Source organism: Rosa chinensis, chromosome 5 (assembly GCF_002994745.2).
Source record: "Rosa chinensis cultivar Old Blush chromosome 5, RchiOBHm-V2, whole genome shotgun sequence".
Taxonomy (NCBI): Eukaryota; Viridiplantae; Streptophyta; class Magnoliopsida; order Rosales; family Rosaceae; genus Rosa; species Rosa chinensis.
This window is the reverse complement of record NC_037092.1, coordinates 86,633,393-86,652,214: the sequence shown is the minus strand read 5'-3', so window position 1 is coordinate 86,652,214 and position 18,822 is coordinate 86,633,393. Positions and strand designations below refer to the sequence as shown.

Genomic DNA, 18,822 nt, shown 5'->3' with positions numbered 1-18,822 from the left:
GGCTGACCAATTGAGATAGAGAGTCAAATTGAGTAATGCAACAGGAAAAGATTGCCTGACCAATCTGTAGGGACCACGTGGGGGCCACTTGCCCGGGCTATTGGGTGACTGATTGTTGCCCCGACTTTGGATGGTGGGCTCCACACAAGCAACACATGCTTTGCAATGGTTATTTAATTTCAGACGTTGGATCTCAATCCAACAGTTGTAATTAAATACCACCAGTAATTCATTTTTATTCAGTTTTTCACACAAAAAATAATTCGGAAGATAAAAAAAAATCTGAAATATATTTCTAAAAATTCTATGAATACCCATTCCCTCATCTTAATTTCTCATACCAAAATTTTCAAAAATTTTATCTCTCCATCTTCTCATTATTATTTGATTAATTAATTAAATTATAAGTTTAACATTATTTTGAATTAATGAATTATTCAAATTTAAAGTGTGAATAGTAAATCGGCAGGCAAATTGTCTTTTATTGGTGCATTATGCAAGTTTGAGGCAATTGCCAATTTAGCATGAATAGTGGATTAGTAGTATCAATTTTGTTGGCAAATCAGCAATTGCCTTTAGTTCATGGGTGCATTTGCTCTTAAGAGTCAATCGGTGAGTCCCAACCAGGTCAGTTGTCCCCTTTTTTCACTTTTACATGTTACTAATGAATATTACTTTCTTCCATTCAAAAAGAAAAACGTACACATACATTGGCAAGAAATAGTAACAGTACAATCACTCTAATCAAGTGTAACTTGTACAAGATTTGGTCAAACCACTTCATTCAAACAGGTCCATAAAAGTTTCACTATGACCTTAAAAATTAGTTAGGGTTTAGCCCATCTCCCGTGATAAGGGAGTAAAATGGCCCCAATTTAGATGCACTCAAATTCCACACATCCAAGCTATAACCCTCCCCTCTCTCGTCAAATTGTAAGTGGTGGGCTCCTCGCTACCCGATTGTATCACTAACCCAAGATTCTAAATATAGGTCCAGTTGGAGCCCAATACACCATGCACCATGGACAATATATTGAAATTGCAAACTTCACATTCTACTAGTATCTTCTTTTCTCTCGTGCGACGAAGCTCAAGCACAGTAGGTTAACCTAGATGACTTGTGTCTTCCTAAGACTGACATGATTCATCCTAACGAAGATAAATAAAAACTCGATATATATGCATTTTTACTACGATCGGAACATCGACAGGGTTGCAGTCAGTTAAATTGAACTAACAAAAATGCACCCCAACATATTCATAATTACAACACAACAAGATCTTTTTAAACTTGTCTTCTGACCGTAGCAATCAAAAACTTCGCTTCAATGTTGATCTTGTTAGCAAGGTCACTCCTTGTTCCGGGATGAACGATCCTTGCGTTGCCCGCCAAGAATACGAGAAATCTGTAAACCTCTACTGAATGCTTGGTTGAAGAGCATACGAGTTTGAAATTCTGAAACAAAAGGAAACCAGGCCAAGAATGCAACTGGGGTGAACAGAAGCAAGCCCATAACAATCTCAAAGCCACGAGCAAGAGTCCGAACTGATGGCCATAAACCAGCTTTTTGAACAATAGGCTTGCAAGCTTGGGCAATCTAACAAAAAGAAATAAGAACACAAAAGAGCACATTAAGAAATCTGTGGGCACAGAATTGCAAGACGGTGAGACGCAATGATGACTCAACTTACCATAAGCATCCCCCAACCAGTTGGCATGAAAGCAAGAATGCAAACAATGATGTCCTGCAGGGTCATGTGAGGCAGCACAATCAAAGTGACCAAAATGGACACAAAAGTAATGAATATTAATCCCTTGATCAGCCGGAATACAAGTTGGTACTCAGCACTGAACTTTCTCCTACCAACAGATACAGTCTGCAAGGGAAAAAATATAATAATGTGAATTTGTTAAACAATATAGAAAAACACAGTCCAGTGGTATGTTCTATGTACATATGATAATAATCTAAAACTACAATGCAGCACAACCACAGGTCCTCAAAACTCAAACCAAGACCAATAAGAGTTGTAACTAGGTTTCATTGTCGTTTGCTCGTGCAAGCAAATAGTAGGACACATCAACCCTTAATTTTAATTAGTTCCTGAACAGATGGAAATTTTTTACTTATTTTCTTTTGAATTCTCACTTTTATTGTTTTATTTGTACCACCAAGGGTGATTTCACAAAATAATCCGTTCAAAATCAGATCTATGCACTAAATCCACCCAAATGACACCTTCCGGCAAGATTATCACAGTAGCAACAAATTATTGCCTTTGACATAGCAATTACAGGGATATGCAGCTCGCATATCTTGCGGACAATCAACAGAAATTGTTTTCTATTGATAATCAAGCAGATAAAAAAAGAATTGAAACTCACCTTCATGACAAACAAAATAAGGACGATCACCAGCCATGAGATACCATAGACCTGTTACAAAATGAAAATAATATGATAATGAGTTAACATTTGCCATATTCTGTAAGAGTGAGAGGCAGGAGAGAGAGAGAGAGAGAGGTCTACTATTTACCAGGACACTCTTGGTTTTCTTTGCAATGTTCAAGTGATATACGAGCCCATACTGATAGATAAAGAAACGTACGGATAGCAGTATCTCAGCTACAATACCACGTTTTCCAGAATATTGAAGATGTTCTTGTTCCTCCTCCCACCATGATTCCCAACTTTTTTCAGGTGGAACACCTATACCTCCACGGTTGCTTATCCACTTATTCCAATCAGTCCAATCATCAACTATCTTTTGCCACTCAAAACCAGAGGGATTGAACAGAAAGGGAGCAAAAAGCCAGGTAACCACCATAAACCACATAGATACAGTGATTAAAATGTAGGCAACAGCACTTCTATAAGTATGACCAAAGATCTGGTACACCACAAGTAAAATCAAGAGCTCAATACCCTTAACAAAGTGGCTGCGAGAGTAGAGCCTATAGTTGTCGGCAAACTTGGCATGGAACACCACAAACCCACGACCTGTCGATCTATATTTGGCACCACCATGCAGTAATGTCCGTCCATAATAGTGGGTCTTTGTCCCAAGTGAGAATGTGAAAAATACTGGGGCCAATTGCAATTGCATCAACACGAATTCACTTAATGCAGTTCGGAAACCCTTTTCCAAGCCAATTTCCATCAACATAGGCAAAGCCATCAAAAACCCTATTTGAACAAATGATTGAGAAGCAAGAGCAACTTGAAGAGGCTTATTATCTCGAATTGCTGCTTGAGTGCTCAAACCTTCTTCAAGTCCACTAAGAACCAGGTAGAGGCGACCATAAAGGAAGACATACACTGTAAGGACAGTGATCTGCCACAACAATACATATCCATGGTCAGAACCTCTAACTGACTACATAATATTTAAAGATCCAAACTAAAGAGCATATAACATACCAGAGTACTGTAGTAGAAACCAATTGTGGTGAAATAGCATGACAACATACGGAAAAAGTCAAAACGATGTCCAAGTCGGTATATATCACGACTGAGTGTCTGCTCCCCGTTGCCATTAGCAATTTTTGCCTCAAACATGGAGATTTGGTTAAGACCGACATCTCTCCCCTTCCCCACTTGTATGTATTCGTGATGAGTTACATTGCCTTCACGGAGAGTGGAATTAAAGCCTGCAATCCCAATCACATTGTAAGTTTACTATAGCCCAGTTGTAGATTGTAGTAATAAATAAACGTTGGCTCAAGTGCCTTAATCATACCTGCAAAAATGTCTTCACTCAAATTGATAACCTTGGATGCCTTACTGACACCCCCTCTACTAAGGTGAAAGAGCCTATCAAACACATCGGGATGGCCATAATGAAATCGAACCCTGGATGAGCAGAACAAGAAATTAGCACAACTTCAGTATAGAGAAAACAGGTCTGCAGAGAAAACACTTCGGTTCAAAAAATTAAAAAAAGGAAAGAAAAAAAGACAAATGGAAGCACATTCTTGGGCACACATTTTTTTTCTTTGGGACAATTTGGGCACAAACAGATACATTACACAACATGACTCTTTTGGTAACAGTGACCCATCACACAACATTGATGTGCTATAACTTTCAGTTGCAAGCTCTTTTCCCCCAAATTCAAAGAGAAACTTACCTGAGAGGGTTGGCCAATAGTCTTTGACCAATAGTAACAAAACTGTTCTCCTGATTTGACATGAACCAAGCTAGAGAAGAAACACTGCAATGGATCATGAAAGAATATTAGTGATACCTAGTTATAATCAGTTCGTCAAAAAGCAGCATGCCCTTAGTTGAGAGAGCAAAACCTACCTTCCCGTAAATATATGCTCCCTAAGTCCAAGAATTGTAGGGTGCCTAACGCCATCATGTTTGAGAAATTCTTGTAGCAAATTCCTCATTTTCAAAGCTTCTTCCATGTAGTTATCCTACAAGATCAGTCATATTAACTAACATTGTACAATGGGGGCACAGGCTGTCCCAGACTGCCAACTAGTGATTAATACATGTATATATTTCATTTATTACACATTCATTTTATACCTCACAAAAGGAAACTCATTTAATTAAACCAAAGGGAACTTTATCACCGGATATACATATATATGAGGACTATAAATAACCAAATATGCAATTGAATGGTTGACTTTAGTTGCACATCTCAGATAATCATTATTATGAAGTGGTCATACTGCTTTCAAAGAACGACAACTTGCAAGTATATTCAATCAAAAAGCTAGCATCAAGTATTGTTGTTTTTTTTTCTTTTCTTTTTTTGTTACTTTTTTTTTTCCTAATACTTGCATCAAAATAAAGTTGTCGAATCATTGATCATTCATTTAAACATGCTACCCACGAAGGTAATATCCCAGATCCAACAGCCTTTTAGTTAACAACCACCATACCTGGTTCATGTCAATTGTTTGTAAGCCTTCTCCACGTGTGAAAATAATGGCATGGTTTTGATTTTCTGGCTTTCCCTCTCCCAAGATAGCAGGTCCCGGAAGCTTTATGCGATAAATAACCTGCAAGAATACCAATTGTCAGTTTCTTAGCAAAGTTAAACAAGGGACCTCAACACAGTATGAGCTTTGAATATAGATATGGATATTGAGGATCAAACATGTACTGAAACACATTTTACAATCCATAGAACATATTTACATGACAGTTTATGCAACCTAAGTGAAAATAGTAGTATGTATAGCACAATACCTGGTCAAGATTTTGTACTGGCTCTGAAGAATCAATTGACTTTGGCATAGCAGCCTTTACTAAAGTAGAATAATAAGCCTTTTGGTTTATCTTCTGAGCCCTATCTTTGCTAGGTTCTTCAACCTCATCAATATATGCCACTCGTAATGACGGGTATCTGTTAAAAAAAGGTTGTCCATCAGCAGTAGGACTATTTAAAGGTTACAACCATCAGCAACTCAGCGAACACTTCTTAATAACTTACGTTGTCATGAGCCTCAGAATGTCTTGTGCATGATGATCACCAGATCGCTTTTGAATCCCATACAGTTGGCATGAAACCACATATGTGAATTTCATATCAGCTACTGCTTGACATTGCGCCCATAGTGACCTTCCCCCCTTTGATTGATCTTCTGAATTCAACTCTATGGCCTTATAGCCTTCCATTAAATCTGGGAAAGTGATATTTAGCCAAGTAGCAAGAGCAACCAATATTTAGCTCACATTAGATGTCATTAAATGCAGGTTCAAAATATAAAAAAGGCAACACCAATGAAAAAAAGTTTGTACCGTCATCTTTGGCCATATCCAGAAAAGCCTGAAGCTCCAAAGCTTTCCGGTAGTACATCATCCCTCTTACTAGCATTCGGAAAGAAATTTTGGTAAATACCTAAGTAGAGCAATGCTCACAAAGAATATCTTGCAATCATTCTGTAAGATACATAGGTAGATCGAGTACCAGTACGAGTCAAAGTTTGGCCTCTATATGATGCCCATAGGCGAAGTTCTTCTTCCAATTCATCAGACCCTTTAAGAAAGTTGTTCAATTCATCTTCGTTGGTGCAATTCACACGCTGAAGAAAGTTGTTCCATTCATCTGTTTGTTTTCTCAGCCAATAAGAATCAGGACAAAATTTTATTGAAAATGGAAACCGACAAAATAATATTTCAGAGGTGGAAACAATAACCTGGGAAAATCTTTTGCAAGTAGAAGAGAATAGAAACACCATCTTCATTCGGTTTTTCCAGACCTTCAATGGAAAAGAGAACCTCCTCGGTGTAGTAAGGAGTTAAAACACTACAAGAAAGGTTATTATTTCAGAAGCAAGTATTACTCAAAGGCCTAGACAATCAAGATGAAGGACGATAAAAGAGATATTCCTAAAATACTTTGATGAAGACGACCATAGAGAAGCTACATATTAAATTCTATCCGAAAGTAAACCAACATTCCAATAAGCAAATACAGTCATTGCCATAAGATAATTGCATTTCACTGGCCCCAAGGCCCAAATAATCTTCCACCAGCAAGAATTACCAATTCCTGGGACACTATTATTTTGAGAATCTTAAAATTCCTAGAATTACTAACGACGGTAGCTTCTGTGAAGTTTAAACATGTTCATATTGTTAAATTCTAAAGCTGTACTGCTAAGTTAACATGCTCATATTGTTAGATTCAAAAGCTGTAGTTGATATAATGTTGTTATCTTCAAGTTTATTTGCCTTGCTAGAAAAGCTGTAGTTGATATAATGTTGTTATCTTCAAGTTTATTTGCCTTGCTAGAAAAGCTGTAGTTGATATAATGCTGTTATCTTCAAGTTTATTTGCCTTGCTAGGGTTGTGTTCTCTTAGGCATAGTGCAGCCTCTCTGTCCCGATCTAATTCTCTATTGTACTTGTTGCTTTTTTCTTATAAAATTTCAGCTTTTTTTTTTCTTCCTTTTCCAATAGAAAATCCTTTATTGAAAGAGAGGAAGAGAAAAAAGAAATAAAAGCCATGGACAAGAGTTTAAAGAATTCTATAGACCAACGACAGCATTCAAACCATATACCCATCTAATAATATCAAATTATCAAGCAAGAAAAAAGCAAAATAATAATCTAGTGCACGAAGGACAAACTATGCATTATGCACAAAACACATCACAGTGTATTGCACAAGAAAAGTTTTAGATCAGAGAGCAAATTAATTAATGAAAACTTACGAGAAAGAAAGCATATTGCGAACTTTTGGTGCTGGAGGCATATCCATAAACAATGAATTCGAGAAGAAAGAAATTCGCCTTCTAGCTTCTAAGTTGGATGGCACATCCATGGCAGACTCCTTTGTGGTAAGTAATAGATAAAGACGGTTAATCTGCAGACATAGGTAACCAATAAGGATTACAGGATTTACTGACAATCAAATTTTTTTTAATTATCTACCAATGGCACACCTTCTCCTTCCAAGCCTCTGTTACATGTGTAAGAGGAAAGTTGATAGCTCCAGCAGATGCAAACAACTGATGCTGTTGATGTTGATCAAGAGGCATCATCCCCTCATGGCCCGACCCTCCGTGGACTGAATCTACCAAGCTACACAGAAAAAGTTAACATCGTAGATGTCATTTCAAAATATAAATGAACACGAGGAAGCAATCATATCATGATATTTCACCTGGTTATATGGTCCTGGTCCTCCATCATTATATCTCTTGTCACTACCTCCAGCATGTCCTGGAATAGAATCACAACTTGATCCCTGTCCTCCTGACTATTCTTTAACTGCAAAACTCAATTAGGACAAAATACCTCAATTAGGATCATTCATCAAAGTGACAAAATACCTTGTCCTTGACCAAAAATTAAAATCTTACCAAAAAATTGATAAGGCTAACAAAGTGGTCATAGAGGCTAGGAAGAGCACTCATCTTGAATTCACGGATCAGGTTACCATCTCCTATGTGCTTGTCAACCTCAAGAAATATGTAATCTATAACCCTGAGAGCCAAAACACTTTTAACTTAGCGAATAGCGAACTTGAAGTGATCCTTACTAGTTGAAAGATGTTGCACAAAACCCAGACAGAACTTTATTTTCTCTATTTCTGAGATAAAGCTTATTAAAATTCACAGAAACCTACTCTTTCTCACGGCTCCCCTGAACCAGAAACTTAATTATGTTCTTAAATGAAGCATAGCATTCACGAACAGCGCAATGCATGTATTCATCAGCCGTGATCCTTTTTGTTAGCTCTTTATCCTTGCCATTGCTGTCCTTGGCCATGTCTAATGCTATCGGGATCTGATGAACAATTACAATCAATAAATCCACATAGTGATTCAAATTTCAAAAATTCAGAATGGCAAGTACACTAAAATATACCTTGCTAGCAAGTAAAAATGGAGGCCACTGTATGAGGTCCAAATCACGATCAGCCCAATAAGGAACAAGCAAAAGGTCCATTTCCCTGAAAATTAAAAAAAGCTTAGCACACAGCACAGAAAGAACATACGCAGTAGAAAAATACAGAAAATGTAGTCACGCCACAGCATTCAACTACTATAAAAATAGAATCAAGACTATATCCTCCAAACCAGTGGCTGGTCAAGGTACCTATTGCTTATAAGATCCTCCTCTCTGAAACTACTTATTATTTTGTTCCATAATTGCGCAAACCTTGCAGCCTGTTTCTCTTTGCTACCTTCAACCTGCAGAGTAGACACGTTAATACAAACCAGAATTGGAAATATAACAGACATGTAACGAATTCTACATAATGAAAATAATTCTTTTACATGACCAAAGGTGCGGGACAATGTAGCCTTCAGTCCTTTCTTCTTTGGCTCACTCTTATCCACCGGAATTAAACGGGCGTTAAAAGCACCAGGCAATGATTCAAAGCGAGATCTTAGCATTCCTAGTGTCCGTATCTGAAATTAATTTGAAGAATAAACACTAAGATGCTATAAAGATAATCCTTCAAAATATCCACAAAGAAAAGCGAACTGATAAGCACTCGTTCAATTCTTATAATGCATAATGTGATAATGCAACAAAAATTTATAAAGTTTAAACAATACAGATCTTAGAGGATAGCAAGTTGCTAATTTTTATGTTTGATATTTTATAAGAAAACTGCTAAATTAATTGGAAAGACTAGAAGAGTAAGGGATAGATCAATTCACCTCTCCAAGGCGACGGAATGCACCATAAATACCTCCGAATATTGTCGAGTATATTGCATACCAAATCTGGGTATCCATAAAATAGACCTGCAAAAGTACATGTATACAAATTACAGTATGTTATAATGGATAACAAGAAAACACAAAGTAAAGAAAACAAGATAAACCATACCAGGATAATTGGAGCCCAGAGTGCAATCACAACACCGATATTGTTCTTTGCTGCACAGAGAATAATTAAATAGTAAACAGCATATTGAGGAACAAGTTAACAATAACAACAAAGAAAGTAAGAAAGTTTGCTGCATTACCACGGGGAAAGAACTCATGCCACTGGAAATTCGTTATACGTACATTCATGATAGCTTTTGTTGGACCCACTAAAGGCTTTATCTGGAAAGAAAGATAAGTATTAGAAGAAGTAAATGGACTGGAGTCTGGACAGCAGTACAAGAAATTCCAGTTAAATTGACTTGAAAACAGTATGCCCTAAATAAGATGTTTCTTCCCAAATGAATGGGTTGGGATGTGTTTCATACTCATCTCACTTTCTGCTTATCATTATTAATTTTTTTTTATTCTTGTACCAAGAGGTAGCACATAACACATAATAAGAAAACCCTAAGTGGTTAGAAGAAACACCTCTATGTAGTAACTGAATGCCAACTTTGTCACTATAAGAAGAACCCAAAACATCGTGTACCTGAAAATTTTCAATACAGAAACAGAGGTCATATGTAGAAAACAGTGACAACATTAAGGCAGTCATCCAATTTATCTTTGGAGCAATGAATTCTTACTTGAAAAGAGAAAATGTGCTCTCATGCATTCCCCTCCCAACATAGAGACGAGGCTGCAAAATATTCAACAATTTAGCAGAAAGTTGTGTACTTGAGAAAAAAAAAATCAAAATACTAATAGAAGAACCTGTTCCTTATACCTGTGACCACCACATCATAAGCATCACAATCCTATAGTTTGATCTCTCAAGGAATCGGCGAATAAATGGGAAAAGAAACAACACCCCAGCCAGCATATTCGGTGACAAGTAGATAACAACAGCCAAGATGAACAAGGAGGGCGCATTTTTATTACTGCCAAACCAACCTTTAATGGTCTGAGCAAACCCAGGAGGGTTTTCCCAAGTATACGCATAAGTAACCGGTAGAATTATTACCCATGCAGCAGCTGAAATGACCTTAGCAATATATCTCAACTTAACATGGAATGACATACTCCGCCTAGACTTCCAGCTAAGAATTACATCTAGAACAGCTGCATAAGTAAAGAGAATTAGTGATCAACAATTGCCACTTGGTACAATTTTAATTGCCAGATAGCAACCCTATTGCAACTTAAGTAAATAAACAAAACTCAAATGTTACACCTTCATTGGCCCATGTTGTATATTAATATTATGGTTGTGGACAGCTGCTATAATATAAAATGGAATTTATCAATCCCTTAAGTTGGATAGACAGGATAAAGAAGGAAGGTCCTCAAGAGCCTGCTAACGTTAATGGTACTCCACTCAGTTAAACCTAGCTCATAAAGTAACCAATAGGGAATTATATTAGAACAAAATTGTTTGTGAAGTACAGTGATTCAAAGACCAATTGACTAAATCTATCTTCCCCTATGTGATTTAGGGAATTACATTATAACAAATTGTTCTTCAAATGTTACACTTCACGCCTCTATACTCTATAATAGAGTATGATTAACACACAGGGTGCGTAGTGGGGTCCCCGGGTAAATATCTAAATAGATATATAGAGGCATGATAATTTGGTATTGGATGGACTTTACTCTATAAGGGAGAATTATTAGGACCTTATTGCAACATCACACTTATACTCTACAAGGGAAACACAAGTATGGGATGGACTTTAAAGGACTTGAAAACGGTAAACCACACAATTGTCTACTTGCAACACAACGTTGGTAATTTTTAACTACCTTGCCCAAGCTTCAATATTGCAGCAGTTATAAAGACGCTCAAAGCTTTCTTGAATACATCGGCAGAAAATATTGATGTGGGTTGGCCCGAGCCATTCCAAGCAACAATTATCATAACCTTATATGGACCAAAAAGAAAGGACTTCAGCACTCTGTTAAGAGTTAAAAGATTAAAAGAATATCACATGGGAGAGACAGAACCTGTAAACATAGAATAAAGAAACTCCACATGCGGTCAAAGCTTCTAAAGATATGCCAGAATGACCGTATCTCAACAAAGTTAACTTTCCCCACCCATCGATCTCCACTAGCTGGTTTGCTATCCTGAATAAGTCCGCCAAAAAGTTATGCATCACGTGAGAATTGTCCCACAAATAGGACAGCAGTCACAGCAATAAGTAGCTCTAGCAGGATAAGTATAGCTTCTTCAGATAAAAGAAGTAGTGTCTACCTCACTATTTTTATCAAAACTAAGTCGTTCACTAGGCAAGCAAAAGAAATCAGCATCTGCACGCATCGGCCAACCCAACCGGAAACAATCCACTGACCTGCAATACATCACAGGAATTAAGAACTAAAATGATACAAAACAACAAAGGAGGGTAAAGAGAAAGTATATGCTTCTACCAAAAGTATTCATTTATATCATCATAGTTCCTCCACTGGGAATGCTTTGATTTCCCTCGTTTGCTCCAATCAGCTTCCTGTCAAGAGAAAAGCCACAGCGCCACCATAAGATGTTAGTTAACAGATTATGCAGTTTTCAAAGAAAACAAAGCTCAAGAGGTTCTTGTGCCCTCCCCCATGTGCAGATGGGAAAGGCTGTACACATCCATGCCTCTGTTTTCAGATAGGATATTTGAAAGCCTTATCTTAGGACCAAGACTCCACTCTTAAATTAATTAAAAGTTAGAGAAAAAGAAAAAGATATCACATATACCCTGGCAATCACGTTATAGATAGGAGTCACAACTTTTTTCAAGAAAGCCTCTTCTTCACCTCCATAGGCTGGCTTCACATTTTCTCCTGTCATTGGACTCACATTCCCAGCTAACATACCATACAATTCAAATGCCATCTACAAAAAGAACTAAACAAATTAACACCCAAGCACGCTATTATGCATTCATCACAAATTGGGAAATAGATTGGGCTTGTTACTCAACAATAAAAGGATGCCAAAGGCACTTGGTGTCATACTACCCTAAGAATGTGGAGGGTTATGGGATTTAGTATTACCATAAAATTATTTATACCTATTGAAGCCAACTTAAACACACTACAAGCAGTCTTTTTCAATCCATTGTTAGAAACTTAGGACAGCTTGATTACCATTGCTCTAAAAGAATAAAATCATGGTACCAATAACCAGATACAGCCAAGCCAACATTGATAAAGTCATTTAATTGAATTTGGGAATCCAATATGCATCATATGAGGGATTTCTCAAGCTTATGAAGAATACACCATAACACTAGTATAATGATACAGTACAACTGTTGGGAAAACATGAAAAGGAAACAAATGAATTGACCACCCGATTTGCATCATGTCAAACATACCTCAGCCATATGCCTAGCAATAAACCAATATAATAAGCCACAACATAGCCTATCTTATCAACTTTGCATCTAGCTTTGGGTAACAATAAATACATGGGGTTGAGCTTTTTTCTGAGGGGATTTTAGAGCACCCAGCTAATCAACTCCCTCCTCCCCAACAAAAGCAAGAGATTTAAAAGGTATATATGATCGATTGACTCCACTTTTACATGACCAAATACAAATATTCTTTTCAATGACCATTGGAGCTTTCTTTGACTTCATTGTCCAAAAAGAATAAAGGTAGGGAAGGAAAAGACTAAGGTCAAGATAACTAAAAATGCCATAGCACAGTTGCATTTGTAATGAAGAAAAAACCATTTCTATACATACATGATGATAAATGTAACAAAGGCATTCTGGCATGAATCTCAAATTTGCAGCTTCCCCCCATATCAAAAGATATAGACCCATGTAAAGCAGCTTGCGCTGTTGCACCTCTTGCTGTATGGTTGGTAACCTGAGAAAACAACCACAAAAGCATTATAAACTTATCTTCTGCGAAACTAATAAAAAATATAAACACGATAAGGACTCCTATTCACATTGAAGTTTAGAGAAATCAATTTATATTCATCTCCAACAAAACTCTTTTCTTTTCTTTTTTTTAACTTTTATCTATTTTTGAATTCCTAAAAGACACACTTTAAGCTGTAACATGCCCAACTGGGGCTATAGAATACAACTAGCATATCAGACGGTGACATCTGTAATAGAAATCTTACCAAAGGCTACTTTTCCGGCCCAAGAACTTGCACCATTTTTTGTAATTCTTGAAAAGCTTCTTCATCACTTCTGTCAGGGCACGGTCATCCAACTAAACAAAAAAAATGTTCATGATGTTAAAGATTCAAAAATTAGTCATGCCAAAAGTAAAGTGTTGTGTGTGTGTGTTGTCTGGGTTGTTGATTTTTTTTTTTTTTGGGGGGGGGGGGGGTGTTCTTTTAGAGGGAGCGAGCGAGTGAAATCACAGGTGCACCAAGTTTACAAAAGAAGTACAAACCTTGGGCTGTTGATCAGGCTTTGGAAACTGCCTTATGTGCACATTTGCAAGTAACAATATCAGGTGCTCCCGTTGATTCGCCACATTGTCCTTCTGAAATTGATTACAGTAGTTCATTAGTATACACTAAGAGAACAAAATACATTGTACTCTGATTCAAGAAGAATAGTTAAATAAATACAGCCAACTGCACTTTGAAAGTAAATAATATGTCTATTCACTCAATTGTCTAATTACATCACCTGAAACCCAAACATTGACTGCAGCCAATCAAGAACATCCTCATCTTTTTTCTTTTTGTATTCCTTAGGCCAAGGAAGACCCCTGGTGTTACGAAGAGCAAAAACAGCAGCTTGAATCTGCAGAACAATATAAAGTATCAGTAAAGTTGAAGCAGAGAAACCTCAAATAGGACATGGTGGTACTTTTATAAATCCAAATATCAATACTTTACCTCTGGGTATGTCATAATTGCTTGTTTTGCACTATCAGGATCAAGTGGAAGGATATTGTAAGGAACCAATAGCTCTGTCTTTTCTGCAACTTTACCATGAGCTTCCAAAATCTACAAGCATTGAATTTAATGTTCATTGCCAAACAGACAAGAAACAGACAATGGATGTAATAGGGTAGCAGTAAAATCTTGACAATAGCTAAAACATAACATGAACTTTCACCTCACGATCAACTTCCATAGATTGCGTCATATTAACAGCCTTTAAAACCTCAAATAGAACATTGGCAGTCTGGTATGCCTTGGTAAGTTGTGCGCTGTATAAAATAAAAATTAGCATCAGAAAAAAGGAAGTAACCTTTCCAAACTTACTACCAAAGAAAACTAACTGTCTCCTGAACCCACCGGTCAGCTTTATCGGCCGCATTTTGCAAAGCTTGAATATATTTTTTGTAATAGTGTTGATAGAAGCTCTGCATTTCACGTGCATCACTTTTTTTTACCCTTCCCATAAGAGTTGGATCATTCTCCTGAAATAGAGTAGAACTTGGCTTAGAGAACAAAAACCAGAAACAAGGAACCAACTAAATTTATTGAAGACCTAAAGCAAGAAAATTTCTTATGGCATATACATCATACTTGTTTTCCTTTCTGCCCTTTGTCAAAGGCAGAAGAGAAGAACTTTTTGAATTATTCTTCTTAATATGTTAAAAAACTTAACAAGGCTACAAAGGAATGCTCATTTCTAAATAGGGTTTAAAATATTTTATACATTATGAGAACAGTTCTCATTCTGCAAGACAAACAGTCAAGATGCTTTGTATGAAGAGATAATGATACATACCCTTTCAAGACGTTGAAGAAGAGCAGTTTTGAACTGACGAACACCACGTCCACTAGAAGTGGGATCCAACCTATGAGCTTTCTCAAAGGCATAAAATCGACCTACAAAAACCATCAGACATAGAATCTTATTTCACCAGGTCATCAAAGAAAAATAGATACCAACAAACTGCCTTAAGAAAACTAAAACAAATTGAACACATCAGATTTAGCACGTGTCAATGAGAGTAACAGAAAATCAAATGACCATAGAAAGACAGATTATGCAAACAGCCCAGACTGTCTCCCTGATACAAAAAAGGACGGAATCACCTAGGTACACAAATGCAATAATACATGCACCAACTAAGCTCCAGTGCACAGAATGCACACATGACCAGGCAAAAACAAGGCTAATTTCATTTTCCTTAGCACACTCAGATGCCAATTACACAAAACAATCAACTAATCCCCTAATGCAACCCGATTACACTACAATTTCTACCAAATCAACACACAAAACAAACTGAATAGCAAGGTAAACATAGATAAACGACATGCCGTTCTTCCAAGTACAAAATCTCTGTGGCTTTGGAAAAACTTACATAGATAAGCAACTCTGGGATTGTGCGATTCGACCTCGTTGGCCACACGAAGAATGGGAGCGATTTCGACAAGCGATGACGGCACCACCTCACTGTCGAAAGCCGCCTCCCCGAGGTTTCCAGCTGTCTGCGTCCGCTGGATACGCCGCTGCGGCGGCGGCCCCTGATCCGGCCCCGCTCTCGACGACGACATTGCTCTTAGCAACCGATCAAAACCTCACAGCTCAATCACTCTACTGAAGCTCAAATTCAAAAAAAAAAAAAAAAATTTAATAATAATAAATCAAATTCAAATTTCACATAGACAAACATAGAATCGAAAAATCAAGAACTACAAAAACTAGAACAGAGAGCTCACCCGGCGAAAACAGAGAAGCATAACCTTGCGATTCAGAATCTGAAACATGCAAGAGAGAAAGATTAAGCGGAAATATAAAGTGGAAGCACGAAAAAAGGAGGAGCGGAATGTGAATGGGGAAAAGGCGAGTGAGAAAAGAGAGCTTTACAGAGGAGATACTTGAGGTGGAAGAGAACCCTAGGAGAGAGAAAATTCACTTACCTAAGGCCGCGCAGAGAGAGAGAGAGAGAGAGAGAGAGAGAAGAAGAAGAAGAGTGCTGAAGGTTTAAGCAACTTAAGAGGAAAGGGAAAGAAACCAAAGCAAAGCTACTCTAGTACTGCTACAGTCCGCTTCATCAAAGAAAGGGAGAGAAATTTACTACTTTTTTCAATTGTGGGGTCAGATTCTTAGGGTCCATTTTGACCATACTACCCTTCTGTTTCGTACCTTAATCAAATGACCCTTGATTACCATTTTCATTTCATTTTCAAATTTTTATCAATTTGGGCAAAAATCTAGTAACACGGGGACATAAATAGTACTAAATTGAGTCAAATGAGTGTGTTTTAATTGATTTTTCAGTTTTTAGAAGCTCGAAAGTATAACAAATATTTCTAGCGACACATTTGGTAATCAAAAGGTTGAGAAATTTTTTTCTTTCGTTTTACAAAATCAATTTGAGGTATTACAGTTTTATAAGTTATGAGAGGGATTGTTATATAAGATTTACCGGTTGTGACTTGTGACTAATAAAAGTGACTTGCCGACGTACATCCGAATATTTCCTATTTAGATTCAATGAACTCAAGATATAATGGCATACAAAAACTTTTTATGGCAAAAGGAAAAAGTATTCATAGCCAATTTGTGGTTGGGTCAAATTTGTAATTAGCAGTGAATGAACCTTGGGGCAGCTTCGTCATGCAATTTGAAATTCAAAAAGGTAAGATTCTCAAAGATCCACAACTAAGAAGTCGGATAAAAGGGTTAGCCGTTTTGAAATCACAATGGACGATTTTGCCCCGCGGTAAAAGCTTAACCCCGCCTTACCATAGTGGGAGCCCGCAAGGACAGAACAATAAATCTGCCAGGGCAGCTCCTTTTTGGACTGTAGCTCTTTAGATGTGGACAATGGCGGTTTAGGGATATAATAAGAAGAGAGGGCCAATTAGGACATTTCGGTGGGTCCCTAATTATCCTGGGATAAGAGACTATTGTCGGTTTGTTTTGTGTGTTAATCTAGGTTTAAGCGGGAGAGAATGGGGCTCACATGTGCGACTGTGAGTGACAGAAAGGCTCGACACTCGAGGAAAAGGAATGGACTCCAGTCACTTCCACTCTCCGCATCGACTCCAAAACGACCAATCAATTATGCGTTTAACGTGGGAAGAGGAGAAATGCAAAAATCTTTTTACTTTCTTCATTTTTTTTAAACTTTATGTAGTTTTCACAAATTTGATATTTGTTCTTCTTTTTTTTTGGATAACAATATTTGTTCATTTCTTTAGTTACGTGACAATGTGTCTTTTTTTGTTAAAGTATTTTTTCTTTTTTGAAAATATTTAGTTAAAAGATTAATAGATAGAATATTTATTAATCTGTTAATACATATTTGAATTTGGCTCTCAATGATCAGTCAGATTATTAAGTTGACTAAAGTTCGATTTTGCTTGTTACTGAACATATCATAATTTAGATCAGTTAGCTCAAAATTCAGTTCATTGACAAGTGTAGTCACTAATTCGGCTTCAACATGTTACATGTCATATGTATCTTCCTTCAATCTATGTTCAATGCTATTTTTAGTCAAATATAAGAAGATTGAGAGAATGAATTGTCTGATATTCTATTCATCTCACTGTGGAGGTATATAAAGAAGATTACAAGAGTACAATAGGTAAGTATTAACTACGAAATAATTACAATATATTCTATTCCTAACGTTACGCTATGACTCACGCTAACACTCCCCCTCAAGTTGGCGCATACACATCAACCATGCCCAACTTGCTTAGTGAGTCATAAAACGCCTTTCTGGAAACTCCTTTGGTAAGCATATCTACAAGTTGCTCTTCGGTTGGAACAAAAGGAAAGCTAATAATTTTGGCATCTAGCTTCTCCTTTATAAAGTGACGATCAACCTCGACATGTTTAGTACGATCATGTTGTACTGGATTCTGTGATATGTCAATGGCTGCCTTGTTGTCACAATACAACTGCATAGTACCTTTGAGTTTGACACCCAGATCACGTAACAGATTTCTCAGCCACAACAATTCACATACTCCGTGAGCCATACCTCTGTACTCGGCCTCAGCACTAGATCGTGCCACAACTTTCTGTTTCTTACTCTTCCACGTAACCAAATTACCTCCCACAAAGGTAAAGTAACCTGATGTTGACCTCCTATCTGTAATATTTCCAGCCCAATCTGCATCTGTAAAGCCACAAACCTCAAGGATGTTGTTGTGTTTAGAAAACAATACTCCCCTTCCTGGAGCTGACTTCAGGTACTTCAAAATTCGCATAACAGCATCCATGTGACTCTCACTCGGGTTATGCATGAACTGACTCACCACACTCACTGCATATGCAACATCTGGTCTAGTATGAGCCAAATAAATCAAGCGCCCAACTAACCTCTGATAGCGAGCACGATCAGTAGGTACCTGATCAGGATACTCAGCTAAACAATGATTCTGCTCAATAGGAGTATCAATAGGTCTGCAATCCAACAAACCTGTCTCTGTTAGCAAGTCAAGAACGTACTTCCTCTGGCACAGATAGATCCCTTCTCTCCCCCTGGCTACCTCAATTCCTAAGAAGTACTTAAGTTCACCCAAGTCCTTCATCTCAAACTCAGAGGCTAGCTGTCTATGCAGCCTATCCATCTCAACAG

General features: G+C 37.3%; 1 protein-coding gene across 3 annotated transcripts; it reads right to left on the bottom strand.

The window, feature by feature from the left end:
• Window positions 1–997: 997 nt before the first annotated feature.
• Window positions 998–16,267, bottom strand: LOC112202371 (callose synthase 3). 3 transcript variants are annotated; one of them, XM_024343364.2, is made up of 44 exons: window positions 16,145–16,267; window positions 15,944–15,982; window positions 15,586–15,821; window positions 15,003–15,103; window positions 14,564–14,688; window positions 14,382–14,475; window positions 14,159–14,269; window positions 13,947–14,063; window positions 13,705–13,797; window positions 13,427–13,518; window positions 13,035–13,161; window positions 12,041–12,178; window positions 11,728–11,804; window positions 11,552–11,648; window positions 11,302–11,424; window positions 11,101–11,218; window positions 10,082–10,416; window positions 9,942–9,994; window positions 9,784–9,844; window positions 9,453–9,534; window positions 9,314–9,363; window positions 9,142–9,228; window positions 8,752–8,886; window positions 8,570–8,664; window positions 8,339–8,423; window positions 8,097–8,257; window positions 7,831–7,954; window positions 7,632–7,738; window positions 7,411–7,549; window positions 7,180–7,331; window positions 6,160–6,269; window positions 5,931–6,068; window positions 5,762–5,830; window positions 5,454–5,643; window positions 5,210–5,366; window positions 4,900–5,019; window positions 4,307–4,422; window positions 4,131–4,214; window positions 3,741–3,853; window positions 3,422–3,651; window positions 2,538–3,335; window positions 2,387–2,437; window positions 1,693–1,878; window positions 998–1,598 (listed from the first exon to the last, which is right to left on the bottom strand). In XM_024343364.2, exons 3-44 carry the CDS (start codon window positions 15,776–15,778, stop codon window positions 1,350–1,352), a joined length of 5,883 nt encoding a protein of 1,960 aa, XP_024199132.1. In that variant the 5' UTR covers window positions 15,779–15,821; window positions 15,944–15,982; window positions 16,145–16,267; the 3' UTR covers window positions 998–1,349. The 3 variants fall into 3 exon arrangements, with proteins under 3 accessions (XP_024199132.1, XP_024199133.1, XP_024199134.1); XM_024343365.2 differs by having other exon boundaries at window positions 1,350–1,598; window positions 15,586–15,818; window positions 16,145–16,257; XM_024343366.2 differs by lacking the exon at window positions 16,145–16,267 and having other exon boundaries at window positions 1,350–1,598; window positions 15,586–15,827; window positions 15,944–15,969.
• Between the last annotated feature and the right edge of the window lie 2,555 nt (window positions 16,268–18,822).

Coding starts and splice junctions, on each gene's coding strand:
- LOC112202371 (XM_024343364.2), bottom strand. CDS start 15,778: ATGTCGTCGTCGAGAGCGGGGCCGGATCAGGGGCCGCCGCCGCAGCGG. Junction 14,064..14,158: donor CAATTATGACATACCCAGAG/GTAAAGTATTGA, acceptor ATTGTTCTGCAG/ATTCAAGCTGCTGTTTTTGC. Junction 7,955..8,096: donor CAGGGGAGCCGTGAGAAAGA/GTAGGTTTCTGT, acceptor TTTGGCTCTCAG/GGTTATAGATTACATATTTC.